Here is a 16,584-nt window from a genome sequence, read left to right on the forward strand (position 1 = left end):
TGGGTGCCCGCGGTCCCTGCTGCAATAAAGGCATGTGGAGAGCTCATCCTGGGAGCGCGACGTGGGGACGGGGGTGGTGGCATGGGGGGCGAGGAGGGGGCTGCAGCCAGTTTCTGCGGGGCTCCTCAGTTTTAGTCCCTGATCCTGGTCCTCCCAGTTCCATCCCCCCAGTTTCAGCTGCTCAATTTCAGCCCCAATCCAGTCCCCCCCAGTTCCAGCCCCACATCCCAGCCCCCCCAATTTCAGCCCCTAATCTCAGCCCCCCACAAATTTCAGCCCCCTACAACTTTCAGCCCCTGATTCCAGCCCCCCTATCCCACCCCCCAACTTCAGTCCCTAATCTCAGCCCCCCAGTTCCATCCTCCATTTCTGCCCCTAATCCCCCCGGATTCCAGCCCCCATCCCAGCCCCTTGACTCCCCTCTCTCATCCCAGACCCCCATCCCAGACCCCAATCCCAGCCCCTCCAGCCCCCTTCCCTCTGTGGCCTCAGCCTCCCCAAGAGCCCCCCCACCAGCCCTGACCCCAGACCCCCATCTCCCCCATCTCCCCCGTCCCACCCCGGGCTGCAGTTCACACTCCAGCCCGCTAGGGGGCGTCACAGCCTCCCCGCCGCGCCCTCCCGCCACCAGGCGGCGCTGTCCCGCGGGGCGGGGCGGGAGGTGCCGCCGCGGCGCAGCATCCGGCCGCGGGAGCGGGGCGCGGCGAGGGACTTCCGCTTCCGGGTGGCGGCCGGTCCGCGGGGGCCTGTGCTCGGCGGCACCATGAACCGGCCGAAGGCGGCCGCCGTCCGGCGGCCCAGCGCCGTGCCCAAACCCTCCGGTGAGTCCCGGCGGGCTGCGGCCGCCTCGCCTGGGGAGGGAGGGGGGCCGGGGCCGGGCGGGGGGCTCCGGTCGCCGCGGGCCGGCGCTGTCACGTCTGCCCCCTGTCCCCTTGCAGCCCACCCGCCGCCGGGAGACTTCATCGCGCTGGGCTCCAAGGGGCAGAGCGGCGAGGGCAAAACCGCCGTCACCCTGCTGAAGCCGGCGCCCCCCGGGCTGCCCTCCGAGCGCAAGCGGGACGCGGCCGCCGGCTTGGCGGGCCCGGCGGGGCTGACCGGCCTGACCAAGCGCCCCAAGCTCTCCTCCACGCCTCCCCTCAGCGCCCTGGGACGCCTGGCAGAGGCGGCCGTGGCGGAGAAGCGAGCCATTTCACCCTCCATCAAGGAGCCGTCTGTCATCCCGATTGAAGGTGAGGCCTCGCTCCGCTTCTGCCATGACAGGCGAGCGAGGATGCAAACTTCAGTTTACCTTTCCCTAGAGCTTCAGCCCAGGAGCCCGTCTCTAAGCCCATACGCTGGCATTAATGTGCTGTCCTTCTGGCTTTCCCCTGCTGGATATAGGGCTGAAGTCACAGTTTTGTCCCTTCTCCTGTTTGCATTGGGTTGTGTTCATCCTGCCTGATAGCTGTTTAATAGCAGCATCTGAAAGACTCCCTGAGGAAATCTTTGAGTCTGGATCGTGGTATTTTATTCGTATGTTTCTTTAGTAGACTGCGGATCTGAACATTGCTTGCTTTTTGAAGTGTCGTGCCATTTTCTGGTGTTTGATACATTTGCAGAGGAGTATTCTAGCACGGACCCCCCGAAGAATAATCAAGGGGTGTTGTCAGGTGTGAAACGGAGCTTTTAATAGCAATTGGGTAGGGAAAAGCCATTGCAGGGGCTAAAGGTGAGCAGGTTCACGCTTTGCTTTCCTGCAGACTGGCCCCGTCAGCATCTCGGGGCAGGTTATTGTGCATGAGGGTGAATCCTGATGCCTGTGTGTTGATGATTGCAGTTGTCCCCACGGTGCTGCTGGATGAAATTGAGGCAGCAGAGGCAGAAGGCAACGATGACCGTATTGAGGGGGTGCTGTGTGGAGCTGTGAAGCAGCTGAAAATGAACAGAGCCAAACCTGATACCACACTCTACCTGAGCCTCATGTACCTGGCAAAAATCAAACCAAACATATTTGCTACTGAAGGGGTTATCGAGGTGAGGGCCGTGCCACTTTGGGACTCCTAGGCTTACTGTCGTATCGTTGCTGCCAGCTTGCGAGCGTGGTTGCAGTCACTCTCAAGCCAGAGCGTGATCTGCGTGTCTTCGTAAATACCATAGCTCTGCGGCAAGCTGCTGCAATTTGTATTTGTTTTTTGAAAGCTTTTCTGTATGCTTTCTTGCAAGATGGCTTGATTGTTTTTTTTAATTTATTATTTGTGGATGATATTCCAGGCACTGTGCAGCCTACTCCGAAGAGATGCCTCTATCAATTTCAAAGCCAAAGGGAATAGCCTCGTGTCCGTCTTGGCCTGCAACCTTCTCATGGCAGCTTACGAAGAGGATGAGAACTGGCCAGAGATTTTTGTTAAGGTTGTTAAACCAAGGGGGCTTCTGCTGGAATGTGGGCAGACTGGGTAAAACTGTCCAGGGCTGGGAAGGCTGCATGTGTTGGGGACAGGATAGAAGCAGAGGAATTATTCCCGCTGCAGGGGAAGGGGGTATCCAGTGGCCTGTTGCCCAGCGTGGGGAATGCAGCTGGAGGAGGCAGAAATTGGAGGCTGGGCCTATGCTGTATTGACAGGGGAGAAAACCAGAGTCCTTGGTTTTTTTAAAGGAAAATCTCTGCTGGTTGTTGAAATGCTGTGGTCTCCTTTGCCTTTTGTTGCCTTATCTCTGCTCTTTTCTGAGATGCTTTTGACAATCTGTACTGATATAAATGTCCCAGAGACTTCTTACTCTCTGGTTTGTCTATAGGGATTAATGCAACCCATTGATTTAAAAAGGCAAAGCTTTTAAAAGACCAGCTTCTGTATTTTGGTGATAGAACTTGTTGTAAAATCTTTGCTAAAGCTTAATCAGCTTTTCTGCTTGAGAGGGTCGGTGCCCAGAAGAGCTTGTGATGTGATGGTTTGTTTTTTTGCTCTTATGTGACTTGCCTGCAGTCATCTGGTCTCCGTTTTTAATCCGTGCAAAGGTTATGTTACTTTCCTACTTCGCAGCTGTATGTTGAAGACAAATGCAAACTTGGGAAGCTTATGAATACTCCTCTGATTAACCGGTACAAAAAAGGCTTGAGCATGGTTTATGTTCTCTCCTGCTTTCTGTCCTGTAGGTTTACATTGAGGACTCCCTTGGGGAGCGCATCTGGGTGGACAGCCCTCACTGCAAGACATTTGTGGATAACATCCAAACAGCTTTTAACACAAAGATGCCTCCTAAGAGCATGCTCTTGCATGGGGAAGCTGGACGTAGTGGAGGGGACCTTAGTGCTGGTAAGAAGATGTTTAGAACGCGGGAACAAAAGGGTAGGGAGAGGATGGAGCCTGGTGAGCTTATTATATGGTGAGAATAGTTTGTTACTGGATGGAGTCACATAGACCAGGCTTTGAGTTCCAGGCATTGCTTTTGCTCTCTTTGAGGCTCTTTCATTTCTAGGGGATGTTTGAGGACAGGCAGTGAAGGAGGCTTGGAGAATGTGCCTGTTTGTGATACAGTGTGAGGAAGTGACTAGTTGTGGCCTCCGTCAATGTTGCTGAAGGGGATCCTTGAAAGAAGCTGAGCACATAAGAGCATGAGTGAGTGATCTCTAGAAAGAAGAGTTGTCTCATGAAGCGTGCTGCATGCTCGTCTCTCTTAGGGAGTAGTCCACACCCTTCCATGACGGAGGAGGAAGACAGCCAGAGTGAGCTGCTGATTGCAGAGGAGAAAATGAGCCCAGAGCAGGAGGGCCAGCTCATGCCCAGGTACAGTGCCTCTCATTCTCCTGATGTAGCCGTGTGGTAGATCTGTCTGTGCTCGCCCACTCTTGCAATGCTGCGGCAGGGAGCTCCCTCTCTGCACTAGCTATCCTGTGGCACTTGCTAGAGGATGTTGAGCATCAGATACAACTGGTTCCAGGAGAAAAGAGTAGATTTTGTTTGTTTGTTTGTAACACATACCACGAACAAGAAAAGATGCTGATCTCTGGACACAGCAAAGTGTGACCAAGCTGGCTTGTGTGGAAGGGAATAAAATGCAGTTTGTGTGGCCCAGGTATGACGATCTTGCAGAGAGTGTGGAGGAATATGTCCTAGACATGCTGCGGGACCAACTCAACCGGCGCCAGCCAATGGACAATGTCTCCAGGAACCTCCTTCGACTGCTGACGGCAACCTGTGGCTACAAAGAGGTGCGGCAGATGGCTGTGCAGAGGCTGGAGATGTGGCTGCAGAATCCAAAGGTAAAGGTGTTGAAGCACAACACTTCTGGACCTGGTCTGGAATCCAGCCAAGGGGGCTGCATGCTGTGTGCCAGTTACGTTTCTGATCTGTGATGGCAGGTGGCTGTAGCCTTTCTGTTCTTCCTCTGCAGTTGACCAAGCCAGCTCAGGACTTGCTGATGTCAGTCTGTATGAATTGCAACACCCACAGCTCAGAGGACATGGAAGTTATCTCGAACCTGATCAAAATTCGTCTCAAGCCAAAAGTCCTTCTCAACCACTACATGTTGTGTGTCAGGTGAGTGAATGACCGGGTCTGTGACCGGAAGAGAAGGCACTCTGGAAGATGTGCCCAGGGCCTTGACGGTCTCAGTGTCTCTGCATAGTGGTTTTAAATACCAGCTTGGACCATGGGGTGTTCTGTGTAACATTTAAATTAATTTAATTGGCCTGGAAGTCTTTCAGTAATCCTTTGATACTGCTGGGTATACATGCTGCTCCATCCTCTTCACTTTTGTGTGTTAAATACTTCAAAGAGAAATCAAAACAGTGGGTCTAGCTGCAGTGAAACCTCAGCTCCGATACCTCTGGTCTTCCCTTGCAGAGAGCTGCTGAATGCGCACAGGGATAACCTGGGCACCACAATTAAGTTTGTGATTTTCAATGAACTATCAAATGCAAGAAATCCCAACAACATGCAGATCCTGTATACTGTGCTTCAGCATAGCTCAGAGCAAGCTCCGAAGGTAGGTGTAGTGTCTTGTGTGACTGCTGGTGATCCCAGAACCCTACCCGAGAGATTTAGTTGAATTGAGGCTCAAATGAAATCTTTCCACAGACAGCTGTGTGATCTGGATCACACTGTTTTGAAATTATATTGTTGCACTTGTTAGGAATAAATGTGCATGGGCATTTTCTAACTCCTACATTCTGGGTGACCAACCTTGTGGTAATGAAGTTTCATGAGAGAAATGTTGCTATAGCTCCCTGAGGGTCTGAAGGACAGGCATACCACCAGCATTGTTTCGTTGTGTCTTTTAATTTTGTGGATGCAGATACACTACAATGCACTGAAAGTTTTCTCTTTCTGTATGGCCTCAGTACCTAGCAATGGTGTTCCAGGATCTTTTGACTACTAAGGACGATTACCTGCGGGCTTCACGGGCTCTGCTGCGAGAGATCATAAAACAGACGAAGCATGAGATCAACTTCCAGGCCTTCTGTCTGGGTCTTATGCAGGAACGGAAGGAGGCCCAGTACGCAGAAATGGAATTCAAGGTACCACTTTCTTTGACCCTTGTGGTGCTGAAGGTACCAGTGGTGTACTGGGCTCTTCTATATCTGTTTTTCTGGCTGTTCTTTCTTGTGCTCTTTGTTATCTGAGTGAGTCAGTATTTGTGTCTCACATTTCATAGCAGTGCTCCCACATCCCATTTCCAAACATCCATGATTGTCATTTTTGATGATGAAACACTTTTCCAGAAGGTAGCTTTGGGTATTGCTGATTCAAAACACTTTTTTTTTTTTTTTTTTTAAAGGAGCGGTTTGTCATCCACATAACTGATCTGCTAGCTGTCTCCATGATGCTTGGTATCACAGCCCAAGTGAAGGAGGCTGGAATTGCTTGGGACAAAGGAGAGAAAAAGAGTAAGTAGAAGAACCTAGGTTCCCTCTGAAGATGGGCAGCTTGGTAGATATCTTCTGGCAGTGCTGGGGTTGGGGGAACATTGCGGCAAGAGTTAGGAAGGGATGTAAGCCTCCATTCTGAATAGAGGCACGGGGGTGCTTGCTATCATCCTGGGGCTGACAGAGTTGGCAGATGTGGCATTTGCATGGCTGGGTGAATACACAGGTGCTTTTCATATCTATGGAAGCAGTGGTTGAGAGGCTGGGGAAAGGGGACTGTGTATGGAGGGGACTGAGGAACTGGGTCACGCCTGGAGGGGCAGCTGTAAGGATTACCGAGTACTTAATGCTGAGGAGACAGGACTTTGGGGTGGCACTGAAGTGACTGCCCAGATGTATTATTTTCACAACGCTACTTAGTCTGTGCTACATCTGGGGGTTTTGTTGCAGGGCGCATCAGAAAGCAAAGCATGTGTGCTGTCAGTGCTGGGATGCTTAAGGCTGTCTGATATACCTCTCCCTAGTTTACTGTTGATGCTTTGGAGCCCTGGTTACTGTGTGTTCTTGAAACAGCCACCTTCTCCTGCTTGGCTCCTGATGGGGCTCCGATATGTGTGTAGTTTGTAACCTTACTGTTTTTCAGACCTGGAAGTGCTGCGCTCTTTCCAGAACCAAATTGCTGCTATCCAACGAGATGCTGTCTGGTGGCTTCACACGGTCGTTCCATCTATCAGCAAGCTGGCTCCAAAGGACTACGTGCACTGGTAAGAGAGTCAGCCTGGTAATCTGCTGTGCATAACCAGTCGCTTTCCCAACAGTATATGACATAGTATGAAAAACCATGCATGTGCCAGGGTTTGGTTCGATTTCTCTCCCCTTATCAGACAGGGAGCAGAAGCAGTGTTTTAGCAGGGTTCAGGCTGGGACTGTCTCCCTCTCAGGAATTCCTGCAGATGCATCCTCTTATCAGAAATATATGATAATGGAAAATATTTCTGATTTGTATTATTTGGGTCCACCCAATAGGGAATTCCCAGTTACCTGACGAAGCATGATCCCTGTGGACCCCTTGATGTTCTTTTGTCTTTTTCAGGCTGTACGGTTGAGGGCTCCATAGGTAGTGCTGTCTTCTCTGCCTGCTTCTGGTTGTATCCTGGGGTCTGCCTCAAGGCATTAGAGGCAGGTCAAGCCAGAATTAATAGTACCTGAGATGTGTTGACTGGAAGTGTAAACGCCCAATGCCCATACTGTATAGTCCTCTCTGTTGTGATTTAGTTGTTTTGCGAGACTAGCTTATCTGAGGGGGCTCCTTCATGTGTAGGATGAGAAGCATTAGCAGGAGTTTGGGGAGACTGAACTGTTGAATGTGTTCTTGAGCCTCTCACAGATGGTGTTTACTGTCCTCTTCATCTCTACAGCCTCCACAAGGTGCTCTTCACAGAGCAGCCAGAAACCTACTACAAATGGGACAACTGGCCCCCTGAGAGTGACCGCAAGTGAGTGTGTCCCCCACCCATAGCTGGGTACAGGCACAGAGCTGCTGTAGCTGGAGGCAGAGGAATTGGTGTTTTCTGGTGTTCCTTATATAGTTCTGTGTTGGAAGGGTTTGGAACTGTGCTTAGATTTTCTTCATCTGTTACATTGCCTTAAAATTGAGGGATGTTGCTCCGTTCTCCATCTGTTCCTCTTCCTCCTTCATTCTTGTTCCCTGTGCCAAGCTGTTCTGCCTTGATGCTGTAATTGTAAGAAGGGCAGCACTGCACTGTGTGGTTTGTACTGGGCTAACGTTAGGGAGCTCAGACTCAAGCAGGCTGAAGTGCAGAGGTACAAGGCAATGCGAACAATATGCCATAAAACAATTTGTTTCAGGTAGTTGCGTTTGGAGCTGGAGACCAGGGAAAGGGTTGTAAACTAAGCTGTGATTTATCTTCTGCTCAGATGACCTCTAGGGTCTGTGGAGGGTTTCAGCAACCCTCCTGCTGCTGTCAAAAGAAGCGTGATTGATGTCTCATGTCTCATGCAGCTTCTTCCTTCGCCTCTGCTCTGAGGTGCCCATCCTTGAAGACACATTGATGCGGATCCTTGTGATCGGTTTGTCGCGGGACCTTCCTCTTGGCCCTGCGGATGCCATGGAGCTTGCTGACCACTTGGTGAAGCGGGCTGCGGCTGTGCAAGCAGATGGTAAGACTGCACAAAGCTCTAGCCAGCAAGTGGTTACGTCTGTCTACATGTCCTCTTACTGCCACCCATGGCTGAGGTGGCTCCTGCCATGTACCAAAGAATCTTTGCATCACTTAAAGCATGTTTTAGTCGTGATGGCTCAAAGCCAGACATGTATTGCTGTTGCTTTCTCACTAGAGAAGCTTCTTATTTTCTCCTACTGTTTCTTCCTGTTGCTAATTTTCTGCCCTGGAGTGTTTGGGAAACTATTGGTTGTGTTGAGGATGAGGGACTGTGAATAGCCACCCAAAGTTTTGAGTTAGCATTTTTAAATTCGGTTTAGTCCTTTACACAGACCATAAAATGAATAGAAATTTTTAGGCCATCAGAAAATGAAAGGGTTGGAAGTTAAAGTAATTAACCCATGTATTGTATGCTCCTCGCAATTCCATTATTCAAACACTATTACAGAATATCGGCTACAAAAACCAGCCTTAACTGTTACCCCTTTTACGAATTCATTCATCATTTGTCCTGAATTCCGGCATCCTTGAAGAGTGTGTCTGTTCAGTTGAGCTATATGTGTTTGTGTCAGAGTTGAGGGGGTTGTCAGAGGTTGATTCTAAAGCATCTTATGTGCTCTTAGTGCTGACTGGTTAATAGCAAAGTCTAATCCAGATTTGGTCAGTGCAAGTGGAATGAGCTAGACTTTGCTGTTGAATATCCTGTGAAAATGTGTCTAGCCTCTCAGTATAGCATTTTAAATGCTGCACCGTTTCAAATACTGGAAGTCTCAGAGTTAAGTTAGAGTGAGTCTGAAAACTCGCAACAAAGTTGAAATGCATTTTTAGTTCCTCTGAGCCCCAGAAGGTCTGAGCATATTCACTGCTCTACCTGAAGGAGTATATTTGAGTTCTGAAAAAGATACAGGTATCACATTGGATGCATTTGGGAAAAAAACCTGCTGTTATGGAGAATTTGAACCAAATTGCAGCTGAAAAGCTCAATATCCTTATATATTGACTTGTAGCTTTTTTAAGTATTGCTGCTTCTCAAGTGTTGTTGGTTTTTTGTTCTTGTAATAATATAAGAACAAGCCCACAATAACATAGTTGCTTGAAGTAAAATTTTTGTTATACTGTGATGCTTTTCTTTAAGGACTTTCAGCCAGGTAGACAGGTCAATAACTTGCTTACTCTTTTCTTCTCCTCCTCTAGATGTTGAGGTCCTGAGGGTAGAAAGAATCCAGCTGATCGATGCAGTCTTAAATCTGTGCACTTACCACCATCCAGAGAATATCCAGCTGCCCCCAGGGTAAGGCTTATCACATAGACAATCTTGTGATCTAGCTCATTTTCACCTTGTGACTAACAATACTAGCTCACAGATTTTGAGATGCTTTTCCCTATTACAATTTCTAATAACAAAATCTTGAGGAAACCTTTTCAGTGTCATGTTCAGGTGGGAATTTTTCCAGGGCAAGTAAGACCAGAGTCATGGAATGGACTTTCCTCTGCAAGCACTCTGACCTTTTGGCTCTAGAAATTTTCATCTGAACCCTGCTGTCCCTTTTGAGAGAGGCTTATTTTTGAAAGCCACTAAACTGATGTGGCTGAATCTAAAGGGTACATGACTAAGGAGAAAAGCAGTCTTGAGATGGGCTTAAGTAACCAAATCCAACTACTTGTATCTCTTGATGGCTTTTGCAGGTACCAGCCTCCAAATCTAGCTATTTCTACCCTCTACTGGAAAGCCTGGCCTCTCCTGCTTGTAGTGGCTGCATTCAATCCTGAAAACATTGGTGAGTGTGGACATTTCTCAGGATGCTAGTTCTGCTGCAAAAATTGGCCAAGGTGCTGTCTGCTGAAGTCTGGTTGCCTGTGTTCAAGGCATGTGCTGGGTTGGTGAGATAACTGCAGTTAACTAACTGTGTATTCCCTGCGTGTGGAGAAATACACAGTGTGGGTGTTTGGACCAGCATGTGGCTGGAATCATGTTGTCTGTGCTCTAAGTGTGGTGAGCTGTTCCATAGTGAGTTTGTTGTATGTCTTCCCACCTTGGAGTGTGTTAGAATTTATATAAAGACCCTCATTTTTTTTCCTATATCCCTGATTGCCCTTCTTTGCTGCAGGTCTGGCTGCATGGGAGGAGTACCCCTCTCTAAAGATGCTCATGGAAATGGTCATGACCAAGTTAGTATGCTTAAATCCCTACATAAATCGAATAGGCCACCGAAAACACATATTTCTGAATGAAGTTTGTGCCAGCTGGCTCCTTCCTTTCCAGTGGGACTGGTGTAAAATAAGCTGGCTGGCAGCAACACTGCAGTTTGAGTGGGAAAGGTGCCTTCCCCCAACAGAAATATTATAAGCAAGGGAATAAAGCTGAGAAAAAGGGAGGGATGACTGTGATGTTCCTTGCTGAAAAGGTCTCAGTCTCCCTTGCCCCATTGGGAAGCTGCCTTGTTTTTTCTGTGTTGCCTGATGAAGCCGAGGTCCTGGGGACTTTCTGACTGTGGTTCATGAGGTTTTTTAATAGGTCAAGATAACCATTTTCTTTTTTAACTTATTTTCTCAGTAATTATTCCTATCCTCAATGTACCTTGACGGATGAGGAGACACGCACAGAGATGATTAATCGTGAACTTCAAATCTCCCAGAGAGAAAAACAGGAGATTCTTGCATTTGAGGGTCATCTGGCTGCTGCATCCACAAAACAAACAATTACAGAGAGCAGCAGCCTCTTGCTGTCCCAGCTGACAAGTCTGGACCCTCAGTAAGTAGCCTTCTGCAGTCTGGTGCCATAATGAAATCCCAGTTAATACTAGTCAGGAAACCCAACTGCTCAGAGGGTGGTTGATGTGGGCAAGAAGAGCCCTGAGATTTGGTAGCCTGTGGGATGTGTGTCACATTTGGTCCTTGTCCTTCTGTTGCCACCTGCATGTGGCCCTCATGCACTACTGAACTGACTCATCCTCATCAACACAAGAATGAAAGTATGTCTGCCTGTGGATAACTTCTTGTTTCTCTGGCAGGGGCCCCCCGCGCAGACCTCCACCACATGTCCTGGAGCAGGTGAAAAGCCTGAACCAGTCGCTTCGCTTGGGCCACCTCCTGTGTCGCAGTCGTCATCCTGACTTTCTTCTCAACATCATTCAAAGACAGGTGGGCTCCCTCAATGGCTTGGCTATGTTGGGATCTCATCTCTCGTCTGAAACTTGAGCAGAATTAGGGACAAAAGGAAGCTAAGTAAGATGCAGGGGAAGGCGGTTTACCGCTCAGGAATTAAATAATCAGTGCGCTGCATCTACATTTTGCTGATCTTGCATTGTTATTCTCCTTCCTAGGCCTCATCGCAGTCAATGCCATGGCTGGCAGATCTGGTTCAGTCCAGCGAGGGCTCCTTGGACGTCCTACCTGTGCAGTGCCTTTGTGAGTTCCTGCTTCATGATGCTGCTGATGAGTCAACCTCAGGTGAAGAAGAGGAGGAGGGTGAGAGTAAGGAGCAGCGTGCCAAGAAACGCCAGGTGAGTAGTCTCCTGGAGATCAGTTCTGTTACCTACTTTCTGTGCAGCCCAGACTTGATTTCATTGGAAAGGCCAACTTCTTGCTCCACAGAGACAACAGAAACAAAGGCAGTTGCTTGGACGGTTGCAAGACTTGCTGTTGGGTCCCAAAGCAGATGAACAGACAACCTGCGAGGTGCTTGACTATTTCCTACGACGCCTGAGTTCCTCCCAGGTGGCCTCACGGGTCTTGGCCATGAAGGTGAGCAAAATGATAATCTTCTTGACTAGGGTTTGTCAGAAGCTGAGGGCAGAGTCCTAGATTCTCATGAGTCCAGAGCCAGCGCAGTGAAATTGTTTCATGTCATCCTTCTTCAGTAACTTGTCTCAATCTCTAAACCCCATCAAATGCACTTCTACTCCCTGCTGCTCAGAAGCCTTCTTTGTTCAGCAGCCAAGTAGTACTTTTCTTAAGATAGAGCTGGATTTTGCTATGTTTCCTGTGAAGTTCAGGTGTAGACTCAGCAGATCATGTGCTACATGGAGTAATTGGCAGCAGCTGTTGTCTGTGGGGAATGTAAATGAGTGAGTGCCTGGTGCTCTAGAGCATAGTCAAGGCAAGTGGAATTGCAGAGAGCTCAAAAAGATTATGCTTACAGAGGACTGAAACTTCAAGCAGGGTAGCTGTCAAGCAAACACATTATATGAGATATGAAACCTGTTGTGTGCTGCATTTGGATCATTCCATGATGTTTGAAGCTTGTTTCTATTATATTAACTAGTATGAAACTAGTGGTCCAGCTGTGGCTTCAAATGCAACTGCTGTGTCCATGTGACTTCTGCAGGGCCTGTCCTTGGTGCTGTCAGAAGGGGGACTGCGTGATGGAGAGGAGAAAGATCACCCCATGGAAGAAGACTCTGGCGATTCTGAACTGCTGCAGGGATATCAGTGGCTGCTGAAAGACCTCCCGAGGCTGCCGCTGTTTGACAGTGTTAGAGCAACAACAGCTCTTGCCTTGCAACAGGTAGGAGTTAGTAGCTGGAAGGGATAAGTGACCAGCTTATTCTTTGTCCTACTCATGCTAAAATGAATCTGAGCAAACTGCCTGTGAGTATGATATCGACATGTTTATATGCTTGCAGGAGAATTCTTCTTATGCTGGTACTTGTTTTCATTAAATCCTGATTTCTAATGAGAGGAATTCTCATTCTAGGCCATCCACATGGAGACAGATCCCCAGACCATCAGTGCTTACTTGGTGTACCTCTCCCAGCATGCCCCAGTGGAGGAGCAGGGACAGCACAATGACCTTGCTCTGGTGAGAGGCCAGGTTGCTAGGGCAGAGGGATTGCACGGGGAGACCTGGCATATCTCAGGACAGTGGTAGGCACATGACTTGCTGTACCAGCACGACGAGGTTCTTGGGAGCATGTGAATCTGATAACTGCATGTTTGCGTTTCTGCGTATGTGTTGGAAGGCAACCTGCGTCTTCAGTTTCCTATCACGAAATGGTATCAAAGCAGTAACCTCCAGTCCAGCAGCTCATCTCAGATGGTGTGGGGAATGTAAGAGTGGATAGTGATTTGAAGGAAATCCCACCACCTGGTAGTGTTTCATAAGTAAGCAGGTGTTAAACCTGCATCACATATATCTGGGGAGAGAATGGGAAGTCAGAAACCTTAGTGGTGGGATATGCACTCTAATATAACCAAAATTGGATTTCTGCTAATTTTTTTTAAAGGTTTTGGTGATTTTATTTTTTTTAATGTTTGGCTTTTATAAAATGATTTTTTTTTTCATTGTTCTATCTGGATGCTTTTTTTAAATTGCTTTTAAGTCCGTTGAACTACATCCTTCGTTAACAGTCTTTTGGAGATTGATGCACGGATCTAGAGGCTCATGTGTTCTTTCTGCCTGCAAAGATCCGTTTAGATATGTGGAGGATGTTAAATGATGAGTCAGTAGATCTGTTTCTTCAGAGAAATGCAATTTTTACGAGGTAAATGCTCACTTTATAATGGGATGCGTCAGAATGCAGCTGTGCTACAACTGGGTACGCTGTAAGGTGTCACAAGATGCATGCAAAGCACTGGTGTTTTCCCTGTTGTGATGGTTCTACTCTTGGCTCTACACACTGATCTCCAGAGTGGTGTTAACTGGGCTGATGATAGAAACTGGAGAATGTGATTCAATGAAGCAGGATGACCTGTCTGTGTTGTTCAGTAAAGACCTCATGGATCTCTTCTCCTTGCAGGATGTAGCCCGACTCATAGTGGAGCGCTCTACCATCATGTCTCACCTCTTCTCCAAGCTCTCGTACTGTGCTGAATCAGATGCAGTGCTTGTTGCTCTTCTCTCCATCTTTTCTCGCTACATCAAACGCATGCGCCAGAGTAAGGAGGGCGAGGAGGTGTACAGCTGGGTGAGTGCCTCCCTGCCTTTCTTAAGCAGGTAGAAGAAACTGTACAAGTTAACAAAAGAGAAGCCCATTGATGGTTACTGAGTATGTAGAAACCACGTCTGGTTCAAGAATTCCCTGACGTGAAAATAATTGGAGGTTGGCATAATATCAGAGCCAAGCGTATATGTACATAAAAAGCGTTTTTAACTTTTCCTTGGGTATCTTTTGTGGCCACTGTTGGAGATATTGGGCTAGGTGGAACTTGGGTCTCACCAAATTTGTCCATTCTCATGTTCTCGTTTCATCTGCATCTCACAGATCTCATTCTTCTTTCTCTCCCCACCTTTGCTCGTGCTGATTTTTTTCTGCCTTTTTCCAGTCAGAGTCCCAGGATCAGGTGTTCCTTCGTTGGACTAGTGGGGAAACAGCCACTATGCACATCCTTGTGGTTCATGCCATGGTTATTCTTCTGACACTAGGGCCACCTCAAGGTTAGTGAAGTGTGCTCAGATTTGTTCAAGGAGTCATGGAAAATACAGAGAGGCTTTCCTCTATCTGCCGTCTCCTAACAGGTCAGGCAGCTGTTAATCCTTCTACTCACAGGCTTGTCCCTTGCAATATTTGTTTGTAGCTGTAAGATCTATCAGAATATTGCTGCACAGAGTGAAGGATTTGCAGGCTTATTTTTTTGCCTTCTGCAGATAGCAGAAAATATTAAAATGATGGTGTGTTCCTCCCTGCTAAACAAGAAGGACTCAGAGACTTGTTGTAGTGTGAGAACTGGGCACTCAGATATGTAGTTCACATTTCCACTTGATAGTGTTTATTCCCAAGTTGTTTCTGACCTTTGAACAAGAAAGTGTTCTGGTATATTGATTTGTAGAGAGAAGGGTAGGGTGTTCTAAGTGCTTATGAACATGGGAGATAATTTTGTATCCACTCTTAAGCAGGGGATGGTGATTTTTATACCTTACTGGATATATGGTTCCCAGAGAAAAAGCCCCTTCCTACTGCTTTTCTGGTTGACACCTCAGAGGAGGCTCTCCTGCTCCCCGACTGGCTAAAGCTGCGTATGATCCGCTCTGAGGTCCCGCGTCTTGTGGATGCAGGTGAGCCTGTGGGATGTTCACTGGTGTTTCAGACCCTCCTGATAGGAAAGGGAGAGGCTTCCCTGCTCAAGTCCTCTGTGTGCCCAGCCATCCTATTTGGATGCCTTTGGGTGGGGCCATCAGTCACTGCAGATGCTGCAGCTGAGCAGGGAGCTAGGATTTAGAAAGCAGTGTGTCTCTAGATTTTGTGATAGTCGCAATCTAAACGTACAATAGATTCTTTGCTATGTCCCTTAGGGCTGTCAAACAGATGTACAGAATATGAGCTGGTTCCTGGCTGGGAATGTATGGGATGTCCCAGGGTGTGTCCCTACTCAGCCATGATGTGTAGTTCATGTACCAAAGGTTTGAGAATGGATACAACCTCGCTAACCATCAGACCCCACAGGTTAATCCCCACGGCATTAAGAGCAGAACCCGGGGAAAGTTGAGACTGAAGAGGCGGTCAGTGCCTTTGGTAGAGCTCCTTACTGCAGTGTGGAGGGCAGTTCTTCCCACTCTGATCCCAGTGCTGAATCTTGCTGGCTTTTATAGGCAGTGACTATTACTTTTTGAAGTAGGGGAGAGAATCTGTATGAGTATTGCACTTCCTGTGTGTTTTAAAGGAATTGGGGGACTTTGAATTGGATCCCGTCTTTGTTACAACAATTGAGATTGAATTAAGCTACACAGTTACCAGACAACAGGCACAGCACTGCTTCCATGGTATGCTTGCAATGTAGAGAGCAGTTCTGAAGGATGTAAGCTATACCTGTAGTTACTTTTGTCCTTACACGGCTTGTCAGTGCTCTTTTTTTTCTTGGTATTCAGAGCTTTTGTCTCTTACTAATTAAATGACAGCTCTCTATAGCCAGTGATTGAATTATTCAATAATTCCTGCCTGCAGCCATCAACAGATAGGGTGGAAGTTATTTTTTTAATACAAATGATTGGGTTCCTGAGGTTTTGATCAAATTAAACAGAAGATCAAATTAGCCAGTGAGTGAATTAACTGGAAGATGCAATAAGAAGGCAATGATTTGCAGAGCAAAGAAAACATAGTAGGCAGCTGTCAGACTTCTGGCTTTGGGCTCTCTGCAGCCCTGTCATTAACATGTCATTGTTGGTCCAGCCAAAAGCACAAAGATCAGGTAATAAAGATGACGCTCTCTGAGCAATTCAGAGGTCTGAGGACTCAGTGTTTGTGTATTTCAGCCCTACAGGACCTGGAGCCACAGCAGCTGCTTCTCTTTGTTCAGTCCTTTGGAATCCCAGTTTCCAGCATGAGCAAACTTCTGCAGTACCTGGATCAAGCAGTATCTCATGACCCACAGACGCTAGAGCAGAACATCATGGACAAGAGTAAGAGCTTCATATGAGGCTGACTACACATTTTACTTTCTTGAACAGTTTTCACAAGTATCTCCTGTGACTTCCTTGGAAAAATCCAAACTAGTTCAGCAAACTCTGTGCACAGGCTGCTTTGGCAGCCTGTTGTCACTGTAGACACTTCCCTAGAGCTTGTCTGGATGGCCTTTGGCTATGTTTCCTGAAGTAGAGAAGGATTTTCTGGATTGGATTGTACA

The 16,584-nt window shown here is 47.8% G+C and overlaps 1 protein-coding gene across 2 annotated transcripts in view; it reads left to right on the forward strand.

Annotated features, from left to right (window-relative positions):
- The first annotated feature begins 666 nt into the window (after positions 1-666).
- Positions 667-16,584, forward strand: part of INTS1 (integrator complex subunit 1) — a 29,735-nt gene continuing 13,817 nt past the window's right edge. Inside the window, exons 1-27 of one of the 2 annotated variants that reach the window (XM_072877967.1) lie at positions 667-821; positions 939-1,229; positions 1,817-2,013; positions 2,251-2,388; positions 3,131-3,290; positions 3,656-3,761; positions 4,051-4,237; positions 4,369-4,514; positions 4,821-4,962; positions 5,318-5,494; positions 5,755-5,863; positions 6,486-6,606; positions 7,261-7,338; positions 7,866-8,023; positions 9,220-9,316; positions 9,712-9,803; positions 10,134-10,194; positions 10,580-10,777; positions 11,037-11,166; positions 11,349-11,528; positions 11,620-11,769; positions 12,353-12,532; positions 12,722-12,826; positions 13,764-13,931; positions 14,290-14,401; positions 14,858-15,019; positions 16,214-16,360. In XM_072877967.1, coding sequence (XP_072734068.1) covers positions 764-821; positions 939-1,229; positions 1,817-2,013; positions 2,251-2,388; positions 3,131-3,290; positions 3,656-3,761; positions 4,051-4,237; positions 4,369-4,514; positions 4,821-4,962; positions 5,318-5,494; positions 5,755-5,863; positions 6,486-6,606; positions 7,261-7,338; positions 7,866-8,023; positions 9,220-9,316; positions 9,712-9,803; positions 10,134-10,194; positions 10,580-10,777; positions 11,037-11,166; positions 11,349-11,528; positions 11,620-11,769; positions 12,353-12,532; positions 12,722-12,826; positions 13,764-13,931; positions 14,290-14,401; positions 14,858-15,019; positions 16,214-16,360 — 3,850 coding nt within the window. In that variant the 5' untranslated portion in view covers positions 667-763. The remainder of the gene's footprint in view (positions 822-938; positions 1,230-1,816; positions 2,014-2,250; positions 2,389-3,130; positions 3,291-3,655; positions 3,762-4,050; positions 4,238-4,368; positions 4,515-4,820; positions 4,963-5,317; positions 5,495-5,754; positions 5,864-6,485; positions 6,607-7,260; positions 7,339-7,865; positions 8,024-9,219; positions 9,317-9,711; positions 9,804-10,133; positions 10,195-10,579; positions 10,778-11,036; positions 11,167-11,348; positions 11,529-11,619; positions 11,770-12,352; positions 12,533-12,721; positions 12,827-13,763; positions 13,932-14,289; positions 14,402-14,857; positions 15,020-16,213; positions 16,361-16,584) is intronic. The other variant, XM_072877968.1, reaches the window with a different exon arrangement.

Source organism: Ciconia boyciana, chromosome 13 (genome assembly GCF_034638445.1).
Source record: "Ciconia boyciana chromosome 13, ASM3463844v1, whole genome shotgun sequence".
NCBI classification, from domain to species: Eukaryota; Metazoa; Chordata; class Aves; order Ciconiiformes; family Ciconiidae; genus Ciconia; species Ciconia boyciana.